Here is a 24,592-nt window from a genome sequence, read left to right as displayed (position 1 = left end):
CAGTCTAATAATAGGAGTGTTTTTACGCAGCATTCTTTTTAGAAATGGTGTAAGCGATTTCAACTTGCGGAAACCGTGGTGCAATATGGGAAATAAAGATACCGCCATATTTGTTAGTCACATTGCTAAATAGACATTAATACACAAAATCACTTTCACCAAGTGTTTACTCTACGAATGGGCAGTTGATACCTTGGTAAAGGAGGGCTATCAGGTAATCAATGGAATAAATGAAGTCAAAGAACACACATCTAATTTGAATAGAGTATCAGTTAGGTTTCCTAGAAGTTCCTATTTTCATTCTTGGAAAATTGTTGCCTTGTTTTATATGTGGATTGCTGAACAGTCGCTATATTGTGGACTTGTACGTGATTTGAGGAAACGATTTGCTCCCCCACATCTCCTCTCCATTTGTTTCCCACATGCTGTAATCAGACAATCGCAATATGCTCGTGGATGATTGTCTGAGTTGTCGGATTCGTTTTACACACCCAGTGGCTCCATCTAACGCTTCCTAAACAATCCAAGCATATGTTGAAATATGAACCTTTGACATCAAGCGCATTCTAGTGAGTGTTTCCACCTTCAAGCTTGGCTAATGAGTGCAACTTCCAATACTTTGTCATGTTATGGATGCAAGCACTGCTGCTTCAGCTGAAGGTGTATTTGAATGGGTAATTCTTGTGCGTAGTCAAGGAATGTTTCAATATACAGAAATCTACCGTAGCCAAAAGGAGAATTGAGAACTGTGCCATTGGTAATGGCAAACAAATAAAAAAATCCTCAGCTAGAAGCAGAATCATGTTGTAGTTTCAGCTCGCCTGAGTATGGTACATGTTGGACATAGCAGAGCATCCCTGTTTACATGTGTCTTCCTGTCACTCCTCTCATACAATGCTTCTCAGACTTCTGATCTTCAAACTGAAAATATGTACAAACCTGTTGTTCTAAATCAGACCACTCCATCAGCCCTGCTTTGTGTTTTAAGTGCACTAGTAACCAGTGTTAATGCATCTCCAGACACATCATGTTTCACTGTATTCTATATTCATCCACTAACCTGTGCAAAACTGTTATGAGTATTATTAGAACAACTGGTGTTTCAGCATGGCCCAGGTCAGCAGTGGGCAGAATCCCTACCCTGGGGTCACCTCCCCAATTAGCCTGGCTGAACCAAAAGCTTTTGACCTAGAGCTTTCTTCAAAGTTGGAGGAAACTCTTCGTCCTTTTGGGGTCTTTGAGAGCGAGGAGGAGCTGGCTCATCGGTAGGAAAAACATCTTGATACTTTTTGTTATTTTTTGTGCAGCTAATATTTCTTTCATGTTCAGGATCTTTTACCATGATTCTAAGCATTGCTTGAGTTTTTCAGTCATTTAGTCGCTGATATAAGTTTAACAGCAGGAAATGTATGTCTAATTAGAAAGTGCTTCCATTTTGTGTGTAATTATTTCCATGATGTGAAAGTCAGGAGCTTCATGTTTTCTGCAATTCTATGAATAATTGTGTATTGAAATACATTTTAGAAGGAAATACTCTTTGTTTGTATATTGGAAAGAATTATGATGACAACTTAGCCTTCATACTTACTATGCTTACAGCATGGAAGTTCTACTGAAAATCAATAACTTGGTTCGAGAATGGATCAAAGATGTCAGTAGGCAAAAGGTAAGATCTCTAGTTTAGCAGACTTGATGAGGTCTTGGTTATACGTGTTAGGAGGGACATAACTCATGATAGCCACTGGTAGAGCAACTTTCAAACCACAAAATTCCAGCCAAGTTAGGCAAGGAAGGAAAGTGGATGTTTACAGTGAGTCAGTTAACTCCCTTGCTTCAGGAAGATGTATGCAGAGAGGGTTTTTTAGGACTGAAGGATGTGATGGAATAAAATTTGCTGATATGTATCAGTTTGAGGATTGATAACAGGATGAAACATATCCATACTAAATGTCTATTTGATGTCTTAATGCACAATAAGTTAATTGATTATCTAAATGTTGTAACACTAACAGTAAGATTATTATTTGTGAGTATAGTTACATGTTATTGTGAGTATTACTCAAGTGTTGCATTTATTAATCATGACAATGACTAACTGAGATTAACCCAATATTTTTTTTTTTTCCAGAATAATATTCCGGAAAACAAAATTGACACTTTTGGCGGTAAAGTGTTTACATTTGGATCTTACAGATTAGGGGTTCACACAAAAGGTAAGCCTTTTATCATGTATAACAACAACCAAAGACTTGTTTGTATTGACTTTTGTGTAGAAAACAATAGATGAACTGCAATTCTTGTATTTTTGTTGTTATTCTATGTGAGCAGATTATGTGTTAAGCTGAGGGTTGTATCTCACTGATCTAACACTATAAAACCACCAGTAAGTGCAGTGATCTTGAGGGTGTCACCGTTGATGACGGTTCCCATTTCACCTCAAGTCCACGTTATTATGTAATACAGCGATATTATCACAAATTAGGAAATTTCTGTGTCCCATTTGAAATTTTGCTGACATTTGCAGCAGATTTTAGGCGAGATGCTAGCTTCTGAGAAGGTTTAGATAAATCCCTGCTATAATGGTTATTGTTTGAGACTTTTTAAGACACCATTGTCAGATTCTGAATCAATTCAGAAAGCTTGATTAAATGTTATTATCAATGAAAGATCAATGGTAGATACATTCATTTTGTGCTTGTAGTTACTTTCATACCTCTTTCCGGCATGAAAATGGCAATTAATCGTCAGTTTGTGGTTAAACATTTTAATGAAAACATGTTTCTGTAAGTAAATCTGAAGCACTGGAATAAGAAATTGGTCGCCTTTCAGGCTTTGATGGACCATGCATTCAACTGAGTGTAACTGATAGAGATGGTGTTGTTGTTGTGCAGGTGCTGATATAGACACACTGTGTGTGGCCCCCAGACATGTGGAGAGATCAGACTTCTTTGCCTCGTTCTTTGAGCTGGTCAAACAGCAGGTTGAGGTCAAAGATCTAAGGGTAAGAAGAATTTGATATGAGCATGTCCATTAACTGATGCAAGTTTGCAACAGATTGGCCCTTGATAACCTTTGCTAAACAGTGACTCAACTGGTTGGTCAGGATTGCTGACTTGATTGCCTGCATGCCATTGTAGCATGATTGGATGGGATATTGCTCATTGTATCAGCCAATAGCTTCAAGCGAGCCTGACTTCCTATCTTGTTATTCACTTGTTGTAAGACGCAACTATGTAGATAGGGATGTGAGACTCATCGACTTAGTGGATGCATGTCATCATGACCCAGTTCCATAGACTGATGTTGAGTATTTCTGTTTCTGGATTGCCTGGTATAGACTTGGTTATTTACATACTGCCATTATATTCCTGGAATATTGCCAAGTGATGCCTCATAAACAAACAACAAAACATTCTACAGCAGCCAGTTACAGAATATCGAAGTCTGTAAATGTAACATTCTATTACCAACATATTTCAGATAAAATTGATTTTGTTTTATTGTGATATGTATCCTGTTGAGAAGCATTGTAATGCATTCAGTCTCATTACACTGTACAATCCTTTGTCATTATATATGATATATGCATCTAAACTTCATTCTAACAAGCAAGACATTCCTTGCAGGCTGTAGAGGAAGCATTTGTACCAGTAATCAAAATGACGTTCGATGGGATTGAGGTAAGTGTTGCATCAACATGATAAATGTTATACCATAATGTTGGACATTCAGCATGCAAGAATATATTCAGGAAATGACTAATTATGCACTAAAGGGAAAATTTTAGTCACCATTTTTCTGTTTCATCCAATGGTCATAATACCAGTAGAAGTTAATCATTAAATTCTTGATGTTTAGTGTGTTGTTTCATTTCTCTGCTTATGTTTGTTATATCTGTTTCAGTTGGACATGCTGTTTGCCCGCCTCGCCCTCCCAACAATTCCAGAGGACATTGATCTTAGGGAAGAGAACTTATTAAAGAATCTGGACGAGAAGAGTGTTCGTAGTCTCAATGGTAAGTCAGATGATATTCCTGTACGATTGATAACATGTAAGCAAATACGCAATGGATCAGAACTGGAACCCTGATGTCTGAATTACTATTCCTGTGTAGAACAGTAGAATTTTGTACACTGTTAACATGGTATCATTCATTTGCTTCAGGTTGCAGAGTCACTGATGAGATCCTGTATCTCGTGTCAAACAAGGAAAACTTCAGAATGACACTTCGTGCAATTAAACTTTGGGCAAAAAGTAAGTTCTGTTTATTGCATCATTAGTCAGGAAATATGTAATGTTTATGATAAAATTATTATTTTTATACTTAACCTGATGCATGAGGAATAATCATGAGTCACGATAAGGAAAAATTGTCAGTTATCCCCCGCCGCGTGTTTAGAGCGAAGCGGGGGATATAGTACTAGGCTCCGTCCGTACGTGTGAATTGGAATATCTTAAGAACCGTTGAGTGGATTCTTTCCATATTTGGTACCTAGGTTTATCACAGTAAAAGAAAGGTCCCAGTCAGGTTTGGTGACCTTGACCTTCATTTCAAGGTCTCAAGGGGATTTTAGCGTTTTACCCTTGTCAGCGAGATATCTCAAGAACCGTTCACTGGATTTTCTTCATTCAACACCAAGCTTTATCTAGGGAAGGCGCAGGGTCCAGTCGATTTTGGTGACCTTCACCTAATTTTCAAGGTCATGGCGACACTTTGAAGATTTCAGCATGTTAAGCTGCATTTTAAGCTTGTCAGCGAGATACCTCAAGAACCATTCACTGGATTTTCTTCATATTCGACAAGGAGTGGTGGGGTAGCCTAGTGGTTAAAGCGTTGGCTCGTCACGCCGAAGACCCAGGTTCGAATCCCCACATGGGTACAATGTGTGAAGCCCATTTCTGGTGTCCCCTGCCGTGATGTGGCTGAAATATTGCCGATGTGATGTTAAATATTAACTCACTCATTGAGGGAGGGCGGAGGGCCCAGTCAATTTTGGTGACCTTCACTTAATTTTCAAGGTCACAGCGACACTTTAAAGATGTCAGCATGTTAACCTGCATGTAAAGATTGTCAGCGAAATATCTCAAGAACCATTCACTGGACTTTAATTTAATATTTGACACCAAGCTTCATCTGGGGAAGGTGCAAGTTCCAGTCGATTTTGGTGACCTTCACATAATTTTGAAGGTCACAGCGACACTTTGAAGACTTCAGCATGTTAACCTGCATGTAAAGATTGTCAGCAAGATATCTCAAGAACCATTCACTGGACTTTCTTCATATTTGACACCAAGCTTCATCTATTGTTTGGCATGAAATGCACGTGGACCCGTTTTTTTGTAAATATCTCTTCATCCAATGACCCAATCGATCTCAAACTGTGCAAGCTGTGTAACACTGCCGCTGTTACAGGTCATTGGCTCCCTCCCTCTGCAAGCCGTCTGTTTTGTTGACAGTTACATAGACAGATTCTTTACTACAAATGCATAAAATCGGTGATTTACAATGTGATTAGGTTGTCTGACAAAACATCCACTTGCACAGTTTGAGATCGATTGGGTCATTGGATGAAGAGATATTTACAAAAAGACGGGTCCACATGCATTTCATGCCAAACTATAGGGAAGGTGCAAGTTCCAGTTGATTTTGGTGACCTTCCCATAATTTTCAAGGTCATGGCGACACTTTTAAAATTTCAGCATGTTAAACTGCATGTTAAGATTGTCAGCGAGATATCTCAAGAACAGTTCACTGGATTTTCTTCATAGACTTTCAAAACTTCCCTTGAATGTTTTTCAATAAGCAATTTCTTTATTACTATTTTTTGCATATTTCATACACTAAGACATTCATGTCAAGGTCAAAGTGAGTCTTGAAAATATTTGTGCGTTTGAACAACTACAGAGCAAGATATCAAGAGAGGTTGACTGGTCATGTTTTTGTTGACATTTAACTTCATCTTAAATTACGACCTTCAATTTCATTACTTTTTAAGTTTGATTTGACAAGTTGCGGCGGGGGATTATGTCACCTTAGTGACAATCCTTGTTTTCAGTTCACTCGCTTCAAACTGCTTCAGGAAATTAGGTAGTCTCATGATTTTTCAGTGTGGGTCTAGACATTTAGATATTTCTATGTGATTAGTACAGTGTTATGTATCATAAAACATTTTCTTTTGATATGACAAAACGGAGCCTTTTTCGCTGAAACTGACAAAAATGTTCACCGGGTGCTGACAATATTACTGACAATGTAGAAATAAATTGTAAACCAATGTTTGTTGTGTATTTTTCAATCTTATCCATGAGTTAATACTTTTGATGATAAATGGTGGTTGGTTCTGTAATTGCAGAGAAGGGTATCTACTCCAACGTCCTAGGTTACCTGGGCGGAGTGTCGTGGGCCATGCTGGTAGCCCGCGTGTGTCAACTCTATCCCAAGGCAGCACCCGCTACTCTTGTACATAAGTTTTTCCTTGTGTTCTCCAAATGGTATGTGTGCATGTGTCTGCATTGCTAATATCTACATCTCATGGGTTAATGGTACACTAGATTCTATTTCTACTACATTTTAGCTGCATCTTACATCCTATAAGGCTCAACGTAGTGTTGAAAAGGAACTCTATTCACAGATGTCTTTGCACTTTACAATAGTCAAAACTCATGGAATGTGATTTAAAAGTGAGTCCAATTTAGCAGTGTTCTGCTGGGTTGCTTGGGTTCTTGCAATAATGTTTTGATTGGTGCTTAATATTGACACTTAGTGGGACAAAACACGCTTTCATATATACGCTGAATATAAATGAACTGACTTTCCCTGCCTACATCAATTAAATTCACTGTAAGTGCCTTTCATAGGCTGAAAAATATAAGATATGGGATGATGTTGCTGCTGCTGCAATACTATATATCTGAGAAAGATTCCATGCGAAACATACTCTATATGGCTAATCTTCCGTGTGAATCGTAATTCTGCATGAACAAACTGCATGTTCGGTTTGGATATTTATTCAAATTCCGTAATGCCCCATAAATTTTGAAAATGACCCCAGTCCCCATTTGACCAGTTTCTTGGCAAAACGCTGTTGGAGTAATCCAAAATGACTTTTGTCCATTTTGTGTACTGTCATTTTAACATAGCTTTAATTATCCCTGTGTCCATTTATCGTTTACAAATGAAGTAAGGATTTGTGTCATCATCTGTGTAATTAAATGTCTGTCTTACTTTTCCAGGGACTGGCCAAATCCTGTACTTCTGAAGCCTCTTGATACTGAAAACAAACTGGGCTTTCCAATTTGGGATCCTCGAGTATGTTAGCCATAGTTTGTAATTTGGTGAACTGAGCCATTTAAAAATGCAGAAGAATGATTGCATGTGACTGAGACCTCGATCACATTTGCCACAGATGCCGTACGATATAGTCTACGATTTTGTAGGCATCATGGGTGACTGCGGGCTACGACGTTTGTGTTCATATTGTCTATGGGTGTCGTGAGATTTCCTTGTGGACAAGCCGAGGTAAAACTGCATGGAGGCTGCACAGAAATCGTAGGCGATTGTGCAGGTTTCCATGTGGTCTCCACAGCTACTGCATGGATATCGTACAGAGCCTGTGTGGAGGTTGAACGGAGATCGGTTAACCGTCTTGTTGTCTAGAACATTGCTAATGTATATACCCATGGTAAAAATGGTTGGTTCATCGCAAGGCTGCCGCACAGACATCATGCAGCTCCCGTGGGATGGCGGGCACTGCACAGAGGCTGTTCAGTAATTGTGCTACCGATAGTGCAATGGCCGTGGCGATATTCCACGATCGCTATACGAATTTTGGGATCTAAAAGGTTGTGCTTTACCTCCGTACATTGCCTGCGCGTTGCCACCTATGAACTACAGTCTTACGTCAAACTTTGGTGTTTGACAAAATTGTAGAGGCTTCGGCACCCGTAGAACCATGCGCTGATTGTATGGCCACCGCCTGCCGTCGCATGACGACCGCACAGAAATGGAGTTACGGGCAGTTTACAGGCACTGTAGACCCATCCCAGGCCAAATGTGAACCAGGCATGAGGAATAGGTTTGATGTAAGACCGAGAATTAGTCAGATTATATATTTTAGAAATGACTTTGAGTTTACAGTTATCAAGAAATGAATTAAGTTAGTTATTTGAGAGTGGGGCTGGTGTGCTTTGATATTGCTAGAATATAGCTTAAAGTATTAAGCCAAACTCTCTCTCTCACTGTTTGAGTGTTGCTTGCAATATGCAATCAGTCTCTGGCTTGTCTAGCCCAGGCACGATTATTTACTGGTCCCTGTCATGTAGTACAGGGGTGGTGGAGTAGCCTAGGGGTTAAAGTGTTTGCTCGTCACTGATCACCCGAGTTTTATGCCCAACTTGGGTACAAAGTGTGACGCCCATTTCTGGTGTCCACCACCTTGATATTGCTGAAATAATGCTAAAAGCAGCATAAAACACTTCATATACATGTATATGATATAGCTGGAATAGTGCTGACTGAGTTATCAAACAACAAATAAAGAGAGCTGGTAATGTGAAAAAGAAATGACTTGACACATGTTGTCGTTGTGCAGGTGAACCCCTCTGACCGGTTTCATCTGTTTCCCATCATCACCCCAGCCTATCCCCAGCAGAATTCCACCTACAATGTGACCAACTCCACACGAGCCATCATGAATGATGAGTTCCATGAGGGTAGGTAAAAATGAAAATGCCTAAAATATACTGGTCAATCAAGATATCCTCGGGAATGACACACCATTAAGAAGTATTGTTATCATAAGCCAATTTACTGAAAGGGTTCAGAACCATATTGAAAGTTAAGTTCTTTTTCATATATTCCTCTTTGGGGTTACATATAAGCATTAAAGTGTCCATTTAAAATCCCTACGACAGCTGTAACAATATTGAATAAAATATTTACAAAACAAAAAGCTATGTTTTTGTCTTGTGAGACCACCCTATCGGCCCCACGGACCCCTACAGCCAAGAGCAGGTAACTCTAGACTATAACCTTGTACCTCACTTCCATGCTGTCGTTTGACCGACTAGATGTGTGTCCATATTGACAAGAGAGTTGATTTTTGAAAATTCCCTGCTAAGATGAGTGGTTCTGAAACAGCTACTGTATGTGTGGATCTCTTTTTTCCCTGCGTGGGCGATTTAGAGATTGTTTCTGAAATTTTTCATTCATCATTTGTTAAACATTGTACCCATCCCTGTTGGCTTGCCATGTGCTTGTCAAGATGGCGGATGGGTACCTTCGCTATGCTCACTTTTTCATTGTATTCCCTTAGGGTTTTTTCATTGTTAAGTGTGGTTATAGTGTGTCAATTGTATTTTCGTGTTTTTACGTTTAGCACGTTAGGGCGTTTTTCAGCTGCTAGCTTTTTCTATATACACTATAAGCCGTATGTTGCGGCTGGTCCAGCCTATTATTATTTGCTGGTTTTCAGCTTAATGCTTCCTTTATCTTTCACATGTGTGTGTTAGTTACATTAGCATTAGTTATTATCCCCTGTCCAAGCGTTGCACAAAAAGAAGGGGTCTTCTGGAGCCGCCTCCTCTACAGAGTCAGCTCCTAAAAAAGCTAAAATCGTCAAGGAGGCCTCTACTGCCTCTGTCTCTACCCCTATCTCTATCTCCAGTTGTTCGGGTCGGTTCCAGGTGGATCTGTTTGCGTCTGGGGTGACGAATCAGATTCCTGTGTTTTGTTCTCGGATTCCGGATCCGAGAGCGGTAGCCAACGACGCCTTTCAGCTAGATTGGACGGGCAGGGTACTGTGGGCGTTCCCACCGATACTGCTGATTCCCAAGGTCCTGTCTCAGCTAGCCGCTCAACCAGCTCAACCAGCTAGTCTCAACCAGACTACTTGTGCTCCTTGCACCCCTTTGGTCGGCTCAAAGTTGGTTTCCGGTAATCCTCAGGTTTCTGGCTCCTGCCTCCTGTACTATTACCTTTTCGACCAGACCTCCTATCCCAGAACGGAGCGCACCACCGAATCCCAGGATTCAGTGGGTGGCTTGGCCGCTGTCTGAAATCGCCATCAAGCGAGATGAATTCCTGCACCAGTTGCAGACACAATTCTGGTTTCGCTGAGGGATTCGACAAACGTTCAGTATGAGGATAGATGGGCCTGTTATGCGTGCTTGTGTGTCAACAGGGGGTTCTTGATCCCTTTTCTGCAGATTTAGTCTCTGTGTTAGAATTCTTCCAGTCTCGGTTGGAAGCCGGTCTAGCGGCTTCAACTGTTCTAGGTCTAGGATATTCAACGGCTATTTTGGCATTCCATATTCCTGTTGACGGTGCACTCTTGGGGCAGCACCCTCTTGTTCAGCGCTTTTTAGCAGGCATGGACAGAATCCGTCCGACTATCCGGCGGATTAGTCCCCCGTGGGACTTGCCAATCGTTCTTGATTGGCTGTCCGGTCCTCTATTTCACAATCTGTCGGCTCTTTCCCTCCAGGTGTTGACGTGGAAGGCAGCTTTTCTTGTGGCGGTAACTTCGGGCAGGTGGGTAGGCGATATTCATGCAATGTCAGCCGACCCCGTGCTAACTGTTTTCCATAAAGACAGAGTTAGCATTCGGTTGCCTGATACTTACCATCCTAAGAGAGATAGTGCCTTTCATGTAACAGCGCCTATTGAGCTCCCGGCTTTCACTCAGCCTCCCCTGCCCGGTACCTCTCTATGACGTGCTCACGTCTTAGATGTCTGTAAGACCCTTAAGGCTTATATCAAGCGAACAAGGGGTATCCGTAAGGATAACCAATTGTTTTGCTGTTATGGCGGGGGCAAGGCTGGTCTTCCGGTGAACAAGCAAACCATTTCTAGGTGGCTTGTCTCTGCCATTTGTATGGGATATACTCACAAAGGTCGTATCCCACCTGAAGGATTGAAGGCTCATTCGGTTAGGGCAGTGGCTCCATCGAAGGCATACGCTGCAGCCCTGCCCATTGAGGAGATCTGCTCAGCGGCTATATGGAGCCGACCGAGTACGTTCATCCGTCACTATCAACTTGACAGGCACTCTAGCGAGCGTGCTCGGTTCAGTCAGTCAGTTCTCTCCAGTGGGCAGGGTTCCACCTCTCTAGCCATTGAGCTTTCGAGGTTTTTAAGACATGGACCATTTATCTGCCGATTTTACCTGGTGTCGGGTATCTAAAACTTTCCTACCTATTCCCTTTGTGTCGGGTTTTATGGTGGTGTTTTTTATCCCATGTACTTTGCATTCCTCCGTACTGCTCTAGTCCTATTGCCTTGGAAACCTTTGCTTGTATTATACGGCAAAAAATTTGTTGGGTTTATTGATAAATTCCCTTATCTTTGCTTCCAACTACTCACGGGAGGGAGGGGGGATTATCTGAGCAGTTTACATTAGCGAGGTTTAGCTTTATAAACATAGTATGTTCGACCCCTGACCCTGGCTCATGCCCCCGCCCGATTGGCTGTGGTGGACACGTGACCAGGTAAGTGAGCTTTTCTGCTATTTTTAGCTCTGGAATTCCTCTTTTTGTCGGGGTTGTTTTTATACAGACAGAATACCGCTCCCTAGCTCAGTCTTTAGGAGTCTGTCTTATGCTTATATGTAGCCCAAGGAGGAATATATGAAAAAGAATCAAACTAACCGGTAGAGGTTTCAGATTCTTTGAATATAGTACTCCTTGGGGTACGGCCACCCACCTCCCCACATTCTGTCTGATTACGTTCAGCATGGAAAGTGAGGTACGAGGTTATAGTCTAGAGTTACCTGCTCTTGGCTGTAGGGGTCTGTGGGGCCCTGTATGGGTGGTCTCACAAGACAAAAACATAGTTTTTTGTTTTGTAAATATTTTATTCAAATATTGTTACAACTGTCGTAGGGATTTTAAATGGACATTTAAATGCTTATATGTACCCCAAGGAGAACTATATTAAAAGAATCTGAAACCTCTACAGGTTAGTTCGAATTTAGGGGTCACTAGATGAAAAACAAACAAAACCAATATGTGCAGATCTCATATTGCTTAATATTTTCCTTATCCTGACTCATGCTTTATGCTTGTCTCCTTCTCCTTGCGAATGATAGTGGAACACTTGAAATCCCTTGAAGTTCCCTTCTAAAAAGCGGACGTAAAATCACTACTCACCCAGGAGTTGCCTCCCTTGCCCCTTTGGCGCCCTTTTGGTCACCTGACCGACCATGCCTTGTCACTGTCTCCTTCTTCGCCCTTGAGGACGGTTGTGAGAGCACCTGGGTCCCTATACACATATCCTTTTCTATTTTGGACCTTACATCAAAATTATTGCTGTATACGGCTTTTAGATTGGATTCTACATATGGTTTGAAATTTGATCTAAATTATACCTTGTTTGACATGTTTTTTCATCGTGTTTACATTTGATGAAAACTTGTGTTCGTTGTAGGTACCGACTGTCTGCGGCTGACCCACATTTATTATGTCCTGATTGCACTACTTAATGTTCTTTCAGCTCTCACTCACTCACTCGCTGTAAACATTGTCTGGATTTAACCACTTTTGAATTTAATAACTACCTGTTTTCCATTCATAGACGTGCAAAGGACTGGGTAAGAAGGTATTCACAAGTCATGTCTAAATCGAGTGATTGCGCTGATAACCGTGTGTTAACTACTGCTGCCGATGTTCATAATTCCAGTGAATTGCTGAGCGTTTTACGGGGCCAGGTCACTGTGCCAGTGATGAACCCTGGAGCTAATAAGACATCATCAACGGAGCTGACCTCTTTGCAGACGAAGAAGACTAGATCTTCAATGCAGAACAAGGCTACTAACCCTCAGACTTCATCGAAGTCTTTACACAGCTCTACGCAGAAGACGAGATCCTTCTCTGCCAAGATTGTTCCTCCGGAAGAAGCAGACGTGTATGATGATCCCCCCCATCCTCATACCTGAAGTCACAGTCGTCAGCAAGAAGACGAAGCCTGCTTCTACATCTATATCGGCAAGTTTATCAGTGCAGACATTGACAGAAGACTTCTATCAATGCAGACATCAGGTACCACAGACAACAGTAGCGTCAACTCTTCACAAGTGCAGCGTACCTTAGAAGACGCCTCATCGTTGTCAGAAGCATCATCATCCCTGGTCTCTTCAGACATAGGGGCGGTGGGGTAGCCTGATGGTTAAAGCGTTCGCTCGTCACGCCGAAGACCCGGGTTCGATTCCCCACATGGGTACAATGTGTGAAACTCATTTCTGGTGTCCCCCGCTGTGATATTGCTGGAATATTGCTAAAAGCGGCGTAAACCAAACTCACTCACTCTTCAGACATCGCAGAACTTCAACCCAGGACTGTTTATGCAACAGTTTACAGACCAGATGATGTCAATGATGGAACGTCGCTTCGCGCAGGAGAAAGCTGCTACAAAGACCACTACGATGACTACTAGCCTGCGTGAAGATTCAGCAGTCTCTTCAACGCACTTGGAAGAAGAGGGAAGCCTGCGTGAAGGCTCACGCACCCGACGATCTTCCCCATCTGAAGTTAGGAGCCTGGACAGCACTACCAACGCCAGCTCAGCCGATCGAAGCATTCTCCCAAACCCTACAGATGTCGTGGATAGGGGTCGTCATCACCATCAGACTCAGACACACATCGGGAACCTGCGCGCAGGCACTCCACATCTTACAGAGGAGAGACTACATCTAAGAATCAACCTTCACGAAGGCCTAGAGAATCATCTCAAGACTCCAGGAAGGATACACGATCACATCGGGATCGTTCATCTGCGCGCAGTTCGTCATACAGATCTTCACAGAGAGACTCGCGTCGTCGTGGATCGTCAGAACAGGAGATGTCTTAATCAGAGGAAGAAGGTGAAGTCATATTCGGAAGTAACCTCATGGATTGCTAATGGCCTGAGACCTAGCATCACCTTCCAAGGACACAGACGAAGTGTTTACATATAAGATGATTTCGACCCACTCACCTTTCCACCTATCGACCCGATCTCCCAAGTACCGGACAGCCTCAGCTCAGCCTTTGATTAGATTACCAAGTTCCAGAACCAGCATATCCCGATGTTCAACGCCAGGAGATTCCCCTTACATCACATGGAACCCTTCCTGAAGGCACCAGAGACTCCCGCTATAGGAATTACAAGATAGACGACAAAAAGTTAGCACAACTGGATACGACTACTAGAAGTACCTTCTTCGCCAGATCTAGGACTATCAACGAAACACTCATCTCGAAGTTCAAGAACTCCACCGACGAAGTGGACCGGATGATATATTCTGCACTACTGACCCAGATAATCCAATTTATGTCGGATTATCTAGCATCCACATCAGCAGGCCTGACTCTACCTAGGAGACAAGGATTATTGTCATCGTGCACCTGGAGTGAGCGGTTCACCAAGTCCTTATACAGAGCCCAATGGTCAGCATCATCCATTTTCGGAGGAGGGATTGAAGAAGTCGCCAAAGAGGTTACACACGAATCAAGGGAGGTGATGATGATAAAGTCCATAGATACCTTGGCTAATGTGATTCGCCCGACACCCCAGCGCTACTCCAACAAATCCAAGTTTGCAGGAGTCCAGAGAGCCAGAGAAAAGAAGTATTCCAGCTCAAGAGGAGGAAGAGGTTCTTTTCGTCGCCAAACTGGTGTCCCCAGAAGTAACCCCGGAAGAGGCCGAGCACCCAGGGGAACCAAGCGCTGAAGGACAGGTTTGGAACGACTAGAGTCTTCCACCCCCAGCCGTTCCCGTACAACCTTCAACAGTGGGTCGAATTGGGGAATAGTACAGGACGACTACGTATCTCAGATACTACGCAGAGGGTACAAGATACAGTTGGAAGCCACCCAGCCGCTTACAAGCAACCTGATGGCCCTCAGATACGCAGCTGACCAGACAGAGAAACTGGACGACGCAATCGACAAAGATGCAGTAGAAGAGATAAATCAAGATCTTATCATGCCCGGTTGTTACTCCCCAATTTTCCTGGTACCGAAGAAGAATTCCAAGGAGAAGTTTCGGCTCATCTACAACATGAGAAAGTTCAACCAGGAGTACCTTCACAGACCAGCAAAAGTCAAGATGATACATCGTCCTCAGCTCCGACATCTTGTTCGTCCATCAGACTAGCTCTCCAGCATAGATCTTCAAGATGCGTACCTACACATCCCGATACATCCAGACTGAAGGAAATACCTAAGATTCCTTTTCAACGGATATCACTTCCAGTGGAAGGTTCTACCGTTTGGAATATCGTCGGCCCCCTGGTTGTTTACTCGAGTGACCAAGCCCATCGTCACATATCTACATCGTTGAGGTCTACGCAGTGCATTTTACCTGGACAACAGAATTCAAGCTCATCAAGATCCCAGTCAACTCAGACTGCAACTAGACTGGATTCTCACTCAGTTAGGATGGCTGGTAAATCTCCTCAAGTCGGAACTGGAGCCGAAACAGGATGTTCAATTTCTAGGAATACGACTCAACACGCCAGTGAATCGCATAGTCGTCCCAGAGGATCGTTGGGATGCAACATATGATATCTCAAGCAATGCTCTCTCCGTTGACACTACGTGCTTGGCCTACTCACCTCAGCTCAAGACATGACTCGCAGGGGGAGACTACAACTGCGCCCACTACAAATATTTGTGAACGCCCATCTCGACGTCTGGATCCGCTTATTCTACCAGACAGCCTGAAACCATACCTCTTATGGTGGACTTGGAAGTCGAATGTTTGCGGAGGAACCTTTTTGTCAGAGCCGGTTTGCAACACTCATCTCTACGTAGATGCATCGCTACAAGGATAGGGTGCCCACCTCGACAACGAAGTGGCAGCAGGGAAGTGGTCGAGTCAGGATCAGAGTCTGCACATCAACCTGTTGGAGATGAAAGCAGTGATCAACGCTTTACAACACTGGTTCAGCGTACTAAAAAACGCAAGGCTCATGGTCCACACGGACAACTCCACTCACAGTAGCGTTCTACATCAACAAACAAGGACCAACAAGATCAACAAGTCAGCTTTCTCCTGTTCAGCATTGTCGACGACCTGAACATCTACATGAAGGCATGCCACATTCCAGGAGCAAAGAATGTCATAGCAGATGCCCTATCTCATCCGCTTCAACCATCCCTGACGAGTGGATGTTACACCCAGAAGCGTTCCGGTTCGTCATACGGACAGCAGGATCTCCACTGATAGACCTGTTTGCAACAAAGTTCAACAAACAACTACCAACATTCGTCTCTCAGATTCCAGATCCTCAGGCATGGGCAACAGATGCTTTGAGCATCTCATGGGAAGGACTAAACACTTATGCGTTTCCACCTCCAGCACTACTACCACAAGTAATACAGAAAAACAAGCCGACAACAACGCTGCAACTGATTTTGATCTCGCCCTATTGGCCAGCGAGGATATGGTTTCAATTTTTCTGACTAAAATTGATACTTTATACTTATCCTGACTCATGAGGTCAGCCCTCCCAACCTCCCCTCTTATGACACTCTGGATTTCCCTGTAAATCCGGGTATCGGGCATTCATACGGAGAGAGTGACAAGGCATGGTTGGTCAGGTGACCAAAAGGGAGGCAACACCTGGGTGAGTAGTGATTTTACGTCCGCTTTTTATAAGGAACTTCAAGGAATTTCAAGTGTTCCACTATCATTCGCAAGGAGAAGGAGACAAGCATTTAGCATGAGTCAGGATAAGTATAAAATATCAATTTTAGTCAGAAAATGACATTTTTGAACATACATGGTTGAAAAGAACAAATTATAGTGACATGTATCCATGGTTGTGTGATAAGAAGTAAATATTTAATGTCCGTTTCGTTGTTGTGTGATGTGGTTGCATAGATACTGTGGCTCAAAAATAGAACTTTTGCAAAAGGAAGTGATGGTATACATACAACATGTGAAGTATATGAAGTAATTCTATGCACTTTACCTGTTCCAGGTCTGGCAATTGTCACAAAGATCTATGAAGGAAAGGCAGACTGGTCAGAACTGTTCACTCCCTCAAACTTCTTCCAGAAATACAAGTAGGTGTTATTCTTTTGTCATCCACATTTTGTTATGTGATGGACGTCTCATTATTTGTCATACCCTTATGAGGTTGTTTGAGAAGTGACATGCTTCATGTTTCTGTTGCAGACACTACATTGTGCTGGTTGCAAGGGCAGAGGAAGAGGAACACTATCTAGAATGGTAAGTCTCCCCATCAGTCCATAGATTGTATTGTGATATCCACAGGGCCTCAATTTAAGTAAGTGAAACTAACTTGCACCCAGTGCTACCTTAGGTAATAAATGAGTGAGAGTTTAGTTTTATGCCACACTCAGCAATATTCTAGCTGGCAGTCTGTAAATAATCTCAATCCAGTGATCAACAGCATGAGCATCGATCAACGCAATTAGGATATACGATGACATGAGTCAACCATGTTAGCGAGTCTGACCATCCAGTCTGTTAGTCTTACGACAAGCATGGGTTACTGGACATCAATTCTAATCTGGATCTTCACGGGTTCTTAGGTAATAAACTTGATTCACCAGACAAAATGTGGATTGTAGTTGATGGCCAGGGCCTTGATCTCACAGTTGAAATAACTGGTAGTTACATATATACTAAACAGAATATTTATTTGGCCATGATGACTGAAATGATTGTTACATAAATAAACATAGCTGAAAATAAATGTCAATATTCCTGCCCTTTGCATACTTGAAATAAAAGTTATGTTTATTGGCTTGCAAATATGTTTCTGAATGTGTTCCTTCCAGGCATGGCTATGTGGAGTCAAAGATCCGTTTGCTTGTCGGGAACCTGGAAAGAAACCCATTCATCAAGCTTGCTCATATCATGCCAGAGTCATTTGGTCCACTCAATGAAACGTGAGTTACTTGACATGTAGCAGCGAAATACTAAAGAATCTTATCAGGACAATATATACAGTTTATCCTTATTTACATCTGATCAGTTTTGACTTGAAATTTCAACATAAATGGTTTCCCTGCCTTTCAGTTTTTGATTGTTTAATCCTCATGACAACACAATGTTATGTATACATGATTTTAGATGAACCATGGGAGATAATTATCTATCAGATGTCTCTAACAGTTGCTCCTTGATAGAGTTGTCTCCCCCTCAGTGTAAGTACCAGCCAGACTATTGTTCTTGATTGAAAGATGATGAAATTGCTTGTGCCTGTTACAGAGAAGGAAAGTTCATGTGCAAGTGGTTCATCGGTCTTGTATTCAACAACACTCCATCAGCCAATATTGACCTCACATTCGATATACAGTCTTTCTCTGATGTTGGTGAGTATGTCGGGGTGTCTAGGCACAAATCAGTCATGTCATGGGATGTCATCAATATTCAGATTGTGGGTTCACGTTTACCAAACTTGTTTACTGCTTAGTGTCAGGTTTTATGATTCATGTCTGGTGACAAGAGTGAGGGTTGTATAATCCCAGGCCATGTCAGACAATAAGATGTTAAAGATGGTAGGTACTTTTGATCCTGTCTGACACTCAACTTAAGATGAAACAAGGAGTGTACATCTGTCAAGATCCGGTTTAGAATTGGTCTTCAGCAAACCCTGCTTGTCGTAAGAGGCAATTAAGGGGAATGGTTGTCAGACTCGCTGACTTGGCTGATGCATGTCATTGTAGATCAATACTCATGATTTCAATCCCTGGATTATTTCGAGATAGCTGTCATATAGTTGGAATGTTGCTAAGTGCTTGTTAAACAACAAACAAACTATATCCATGTGAAACTGACCATGGTATACTAGAGGGCCGACACAATAAAACTAGCCTTAGTCCCTAGTTGCTTTGTGAAATAATAAGTGAAATAATCTTGAATGCAATCTTTTACCTCCCCTCATGACATATTTTAATGCTTTTCTGAAAGATGCATAACTAATTGAGCTGTTACTCTTTTCAGTTCACAAGCAAGCCATCCATCTAAAGTTGTTTAAGGATGACATGAAGCTTGAGGTCACATATGTGAAAAGGTCAGATGTCATTTTAATCATAGGCTGATAACTTTGAGTAGCCTTAAGGTTGTGGCTACGTAATACATTGATATTTCTGCTCTTTGAAATTGCTAGAATTAGTCGTCAGGATCCCATGCTAGTTGGGAGTCAGGCACCTTATTCCTATAACTATCTAACCCACTCAGCCACCATGGCTTCAATACAAGAAAAGTGCTAGAATCTGTACTTTAGTGTAATCCCAAATATGATGTGTTACATTTGACCAGTTTCTAAATAACATAGTGCATTCACATTAACACAACTGCATACTGCTTTCTTGAGCATAAAATATGCTCACTCAAAGATTCGGTAGAAGATAGAACAGCGCCATTTAATGACTGCTCCACAGGGCCTGTACAACTGTTATAGTTCTCAATTTGGTTTGTAGGAAACAGCTTGAGCAGTATGTTGCCAAGGAGATAATAGAAAGAGCAGGCAAGATTGCGCGGAAGGATAAAAAGGTATGTGTAGATCATACTGGCTGACTTTTTCCAAGGAACAGTCTTTGGCAATGTGACCCGTGAAGATCAGGGTTAGAATATTGATCTTCAGTAACCCATGCTTGCCTTAAGAGGCGACTAATGGGATCGGGTGGTTAGGCTTGTTGAGTTGGTTGACACATGTCATCGGTTCCCAATTGTGCAGATTGATGCTCATCACTGGATTGTCTGGTCCAGACTCGATTATTTACAGACCGCCGCCATATAGGTGGAATATTGCTGAGTGTGGCGTAAACCTAAAGTCACACTCACTCACTCACTTGGGCAATGTGAGCCAGAAATACCTCACACCTCAGCCAATGTATATTATTTCCATTCTGTTATCCAAGGATGAGAATTTTCAGCAGGTTTTGTTTTATCAGTATTCACTTTGTGATATGCGTCAGTTTAATATTTGTATAAATCATAAGTCCCACCTCCTCACTTCCGCCCCCAATTCCCTGTTAACTTTCAGTATTATTTTTGAAAAAAACACACATTTATCTCTGATATCGCTAAATGCAGGGACTCATTTTTGCTAAGTAGCTTTGCTTTCGGAGTGTTGTCCCCATCTCTTTATTTTTTTGTTTTCTTTGTAAGGAACAGTTTTTGTGCTACATGCTTTCCCAATTGGTGTGAGTGAGTAAGAAACAAAGAGGTGATAAGGTTTGATTATAGATGTTTGTTTTGGTATCTCTACATTCATCCTTGTACTCCATATAGGACCCAACAAGAGGTAGCAGCACAAGCAACCTTAGACGGTCCAGCTCTGAGAAGGCAGGTGGTTTAGCCACCAGCAAGTCTGACACGGATCTCCTAAAGCAGGCATCTGTAACGACAGATGATGACACATCCCAGGAGTCACAAACACCATCATCATTAACACCGCAAAAATCTGAGGGGGAGAATATGCTGTGTGAAACCACACCTGCCACACCAAAGGTTGATGGGGAGAAGGTAGGACCATCTGTCACAGTAAAATGCAATGAATACATTGTATTGCATACAGGCTTCCCTGTTCTTTAAGTCATGTTGCTTATTGCTACAGAAGTGACATAGTTGATCATGACAACCATCTAATAAATTGATTTATTACTCGCCCGTGGAAGATACTGCAGTGTAATATTTTTACGTCAATATTACACTAGTGTAATATCGCTAGACGTCTGACGTCACAATGCTAATACCTCTGTCACAATGGTACTAGTGCTTGCGGAAAGCTGAAAGTCATCACACTGTTAGTAGGCAGCTTCTGTCAATTTATGTTTGAGAGTAATAAACAGAATACTAAACTGGCTTCCATGAAATACCAGTTTTATTAAACTCGTGAAAGATTTAGTCTCAAACTTGCTTTCGCTCGTTTGATACCAAATCATTAACACTAAAAATGGTATTACACGGAAGGTCGTATAGTATCCTCTATAGTTATGCCATACTACAGCCATAAGCAGTAAATAATAATCAGTCAGAAGCAATGTGAAATAATCTAAAGAACGTCATTAAAAAGTGACCAGTAACCAAGACAACATTCACCAGCAGCAAGTAAAAGGCTAAGTAACATACAGCAGCAGCATGTAAAAGGCTAAGTAACATTCAGCAGCAGCAGGTAAAAGGCTAAGTAACATTCAGCAGCAGCAGGTAAAAGGCTAAGTAACATTCAGCAGCAGCAAGTAAAAGGCTAAGTAACATACAGCAGCAGCAGCTAAAAGGCTAAGTAACATTCAGCAGCAGCAAGTAAAAGGCTAAGTAACATTCAGCAGCAGCAGGTAAAAGGCTAAGTAACATTCAGCAGCAGCAGGTAAAAGGCTAAGTAACATTCACATACAGCAAGTAAAAGGCTAAGTAACATTCAGCAGCAGCAGGTAACAGGCTAAGTAACATTCAGCAGCAGCAAGTAAAAGGCTAAGTAACATTCAGCAGCAGCAGGTAAAGGCTAAGTAACATGCATTCAGCAGCAGCAGCAAGTAAAAGGCTAAGTAACCTAACATACAGCAGCAGCAGGTAACAGGCTAAGTAACATACACATGCAGCAAGTAAAAGGCTAAGTAACATTTAGCAGCAGCAGGTAAAAGGCTAAGTAACATTCAGCAGCAGCAGGTAAAAGGCTAAGTAACATCTAGCAGCAGCAAGTAAAAGGCTAAGTAACATACAGCAGCAGCAGGTAAAAGGCTAAGTAACATACAGCAGCAGCAGGTAAAAGGCTAAGTAACATCCACAAGCAGCAAGTAAAAGGCTAAGTAACATACAGCAGCAGCAGGTAAAAAGGCTAAGTAACCTAAGTAACAGCAGCAGCAGGTAAAAGGCTAAGTAACATTCACAGCAGCAAGTAAAAGGCTAAGTAACATACACATGCAGCAGGTAAAAGGCTAAGTAACATTCAGCAGCAGCAAGTAAAAGGCTAAGTAACATTTAGCAGCAGCAAGTAAAAGGCTAAGTAACATTCAGCATGCATCAAGTAAAAGGCTAAGTAACATCTCAGCAGCAGCAGGTAAAAGGCTAAGTAACATACAGCAGCAGGAAGTAAAAGGCTAAGTAACATACAGCAGCTGGAAGTAAAAGGCTAAGTAACATGCAGCAGCAGCAGCAGCATTTAAAAGGCTAAGTAACATACAGCAGCAGCAGGTAAAAGGCTAAGTAACATACAGCAGCAGGAAGTAAAAGGCTAAGTAACATGCAGCAGCAGCAGCAGCATTTAAAAGGCTAAGTAACATGCAGCAGCAGCAGGTAACAGGCTAAGTAACGTACAGCAGCAGGAAGTAAAAGGCTAAGTAACGTACAACAGCAGCAGCAGGTAAAAGGCCAAGTAACATTCACACACTGGAAGCGGTCCTGGGATAATCTCTGAAGTGCAAAGACATTCAGAAGCAGCAAGTAAAATGTAACATAGCCTGAAACAGCAGGTTGTATTACCTTCATTTGAAGTTTGTGAACAATAATTAATCAGCACTGGGAAACAGTTATACAAGTATACCAGTGAAGTATACCAGTGTGTTCCTCTGATTGTAGGATGGTGTCCCCACAGCTGATGGTGAGGACCTGGAGGCTGGAGGAGAAGGCCGGGCCAAGAGACCAGCCTCCCCGATCGAACAGACCACACAGAAGAGAAGTAAAAATGAGGAAGATGAGGTCAGTGCTCATGTAATGGTCTCCCGTGTTTCTGTCACACAAACTGGAGAAATATTTGTTTTGATTTCATATGCTGTAGTTATAACTCATTTCACTTGGTATATCTAAATAAAATCATTGGGGTGTTGGGATAGCCTAGTGGTTAACGCGGTCTCTTGTCATGCTGAAGGTCCTGGTTCGATTCCCCACATGGATACAATTGACCAGTAATCCCACTTGTTGCAACAGCAAAGGAAAACTATGGACATGGTTCTGAGACTGCTGTTAATGTGAAAGAATGAACTTCCCAGTAATGATATGTAGGTTTAGATGCCCAGGGTTACATGTCTATGTTTGTATAACCATTACTTTTCCAGAGAAAAGAAGCACCTATGCAGGTTGATGACAAAGTTACCACAGACAAAGTAGCAAGTGTAAATAAGGTAAGCGAATTAAGGATTCCTCATCTGGACAGCGTGAATTGACTTACATTACTGATGGTCGGATGGTTTCATTCCCTTTGGAACATATATTACTATTCTACATAGTTAGCCACAGCAATGTGATTTATGTTTCCGTTTCTATTTGTTAGTTTTGACACGTTTTTTTGGTTCTTAGTGATTGTAAAAACACTTTTCAATCTGCAGTGTTATAAAGTGACATAAATGATCACGACCAGTGTTACTTCTGTCTTATCAAGCTGTTGTGATGTGATGTAACATAACTACTGTTCAAAGGGTGTTGAACCAAAGACTCTCACTAATAATATTATGACATGTAAATATTGTGACAACTGAGAACAGGAGTGTGTGAGTGGTTTTACGCGTTTTTTAGCAATATTCCCGCAATATCACGGCAGGACTGAGAACAGGAGAGAATGATTTCCATATATAATTTTCACAATACGAAGTACTAGGCCCTTGTTCCTAGTTGATGAGATGTCTGTCCATGAGACTTATATGTCATCACAAATATCTCCCTTGTGTTACAGCATGTGAATAGACTGCCCAGCAACGATCTGCCCGACATCACCAGCCCACAGCCCATGTCTCAAGGTGTACCGTTCCAGCTCATAAAAAATTCCATAAAGTTAAAACTAAAATGAACATAGGTATATCATTGTATCAGTGTATAGTGCTAACAGTCATGCAAAGCGGAACAGAAGACACCAGACTGTTTACCAGAGAAGCCAACAAGGCTTGACAATACAGGTTAGAAAGGGAGACAACTCTCAACAGCATGTGTAACCCAGATAAGGAGATGCTGATAAGGTGTATGATCTTGTAGTGATGAATGTTTGTGTCTGCTGGTGTATGCTGAAAGTGTTGGTAGCCAGAGTTGAGGTGTTGTGACATGTACGAGTGTCTTGGGTTGGTGAAGCAATAATATCCATCTGTTTCTGGATTTCAGAAGATTTTAAGTAAGCTTGTGATGATTTTATATTAGGAAGTATATTTTCATGTGAGTTTAACAGGTTACATATAGTAAGAAATTAGAATGATGTTGAGTTTGCTTTTAAATTTTCTGAAATTCAAAACTTGCTTTTATGTTTTCTAAGTGTTGTACAATTCTGTGGGAAAAGGGTGGATATATTTGTGTTTTCATTTACATAGATATTCAACATGTAATGATTTGGGTTTAGATAATTTTAGACACTGTGTTTTGATTGGGGTTAATTATGTTACAGTTTGATCTTTTGAAATTCAGTCTAGGGCAGCAAGAGATTATTATTCTCATCGAGCATATATTCTATGTATATTTGTTGTAATATAAAACAGATGTGAGCAATGCAGTTTGTCAGCTGACAAGAGGCTCAATGTTTATGTGGGAATCCCTTATAGTTCATAGCAGGTTAATGCAAGTACCAGCTCTATGTTGAAACATATATTACACATTGGTACCTGTGTAGTGCCACAGTATTTTTCAGAGTTCATTTTTCAATGATTAATTTTCAAATACATA

General features: G+C 41.6%; 1 protein-coding gene across 1 annotated transcript; it reads left to right on the top strand.

Moving 5' to 3' along the window:
- The first annotated feature begins 82 nt into the window (after nt 1–82).
- Nucleotides 83–24,255, top strand: LOC124284424 (poly(A) polymerase type 3-like). The gene is made up of 21 exons (XM_046720505.1): nt 83–214; nt 1,107–1,265; nt 1,600–1,666; nt 2,129–2,213; nt 2,892–3,001; nt 3,627–3,680; nt 3,904–4,015; nt 4,165–4,254; nt 6,354–6,492; nt 7,234–7,309; nt 8,592–8,712; nt 16,962–17,046; nt 17,159–17,212; nt 17,788–17,898; nt 18,221–18,324; nt 18,956–19,025; nt 19,435–19,507; nt 20,249–20,482; nt 22,532–22,651; nt 23,008–23,073; nt 23,622–24,255. Exons 2-21 carry the CDS (start codon nt 1,108–1,110, stop codon nt 23,733–23,735), a joined length of 2,043 nt encoding a protein of 680 aa, XP_046576461.1. The 5' UTR covers nt 83–214; nt 1,107; the 3' UTR covers nt 23,736–24,255.
- The last annotated feature ends 337 nt before the right edge of the window (nt 24,256–24,592 follow it).

This window comes from Haliotis rubra, unplaced genomic scaffold, assembly GCF_003918875.1.
Source record: "Haliotis rubra isolate DU_JTF1 unplaced genomic scaffold, ASM391887v1 Scf337, whole genome shotgun sequence".
Classification (NCBI taxonomy): domain Eukaryota; kingdom Metazoa; phylum Mollusca; class Gastropoda; order Lepetellida; family Haliotidae; genus Haliotis; species Haliotis rubra.
Note: the sequence above shows the minus strand (reverse complement) of the source record. Positions and strands in the feature narration are given on the sequence as shown.

Bases quoted from the DNA above. Each gene is read 5' to 3' on its own strand.
- LOC124284424 (XM_046720505.1), top strand. From the start codon at position 1,108: ATGGCCCAGGTCAGCAGTGGGCAGAATCCCTACCCTGGGGTCACCTCC. The intron at 2,214-2,891 runs GTAAGCCTTTTA...GTTGTTGTGCAG, and splicing joins ATTAGGGGTTCACACAAAAG to GTGCTGATATAGACACACTG. The intron at 8,713-16,961 runs GTAGGTAAAAAT...TACCTGTTCCAG, and splicing joins GAATGATGAGTTCCATGAGG to GTCTGGCAATTGTCACAAAG.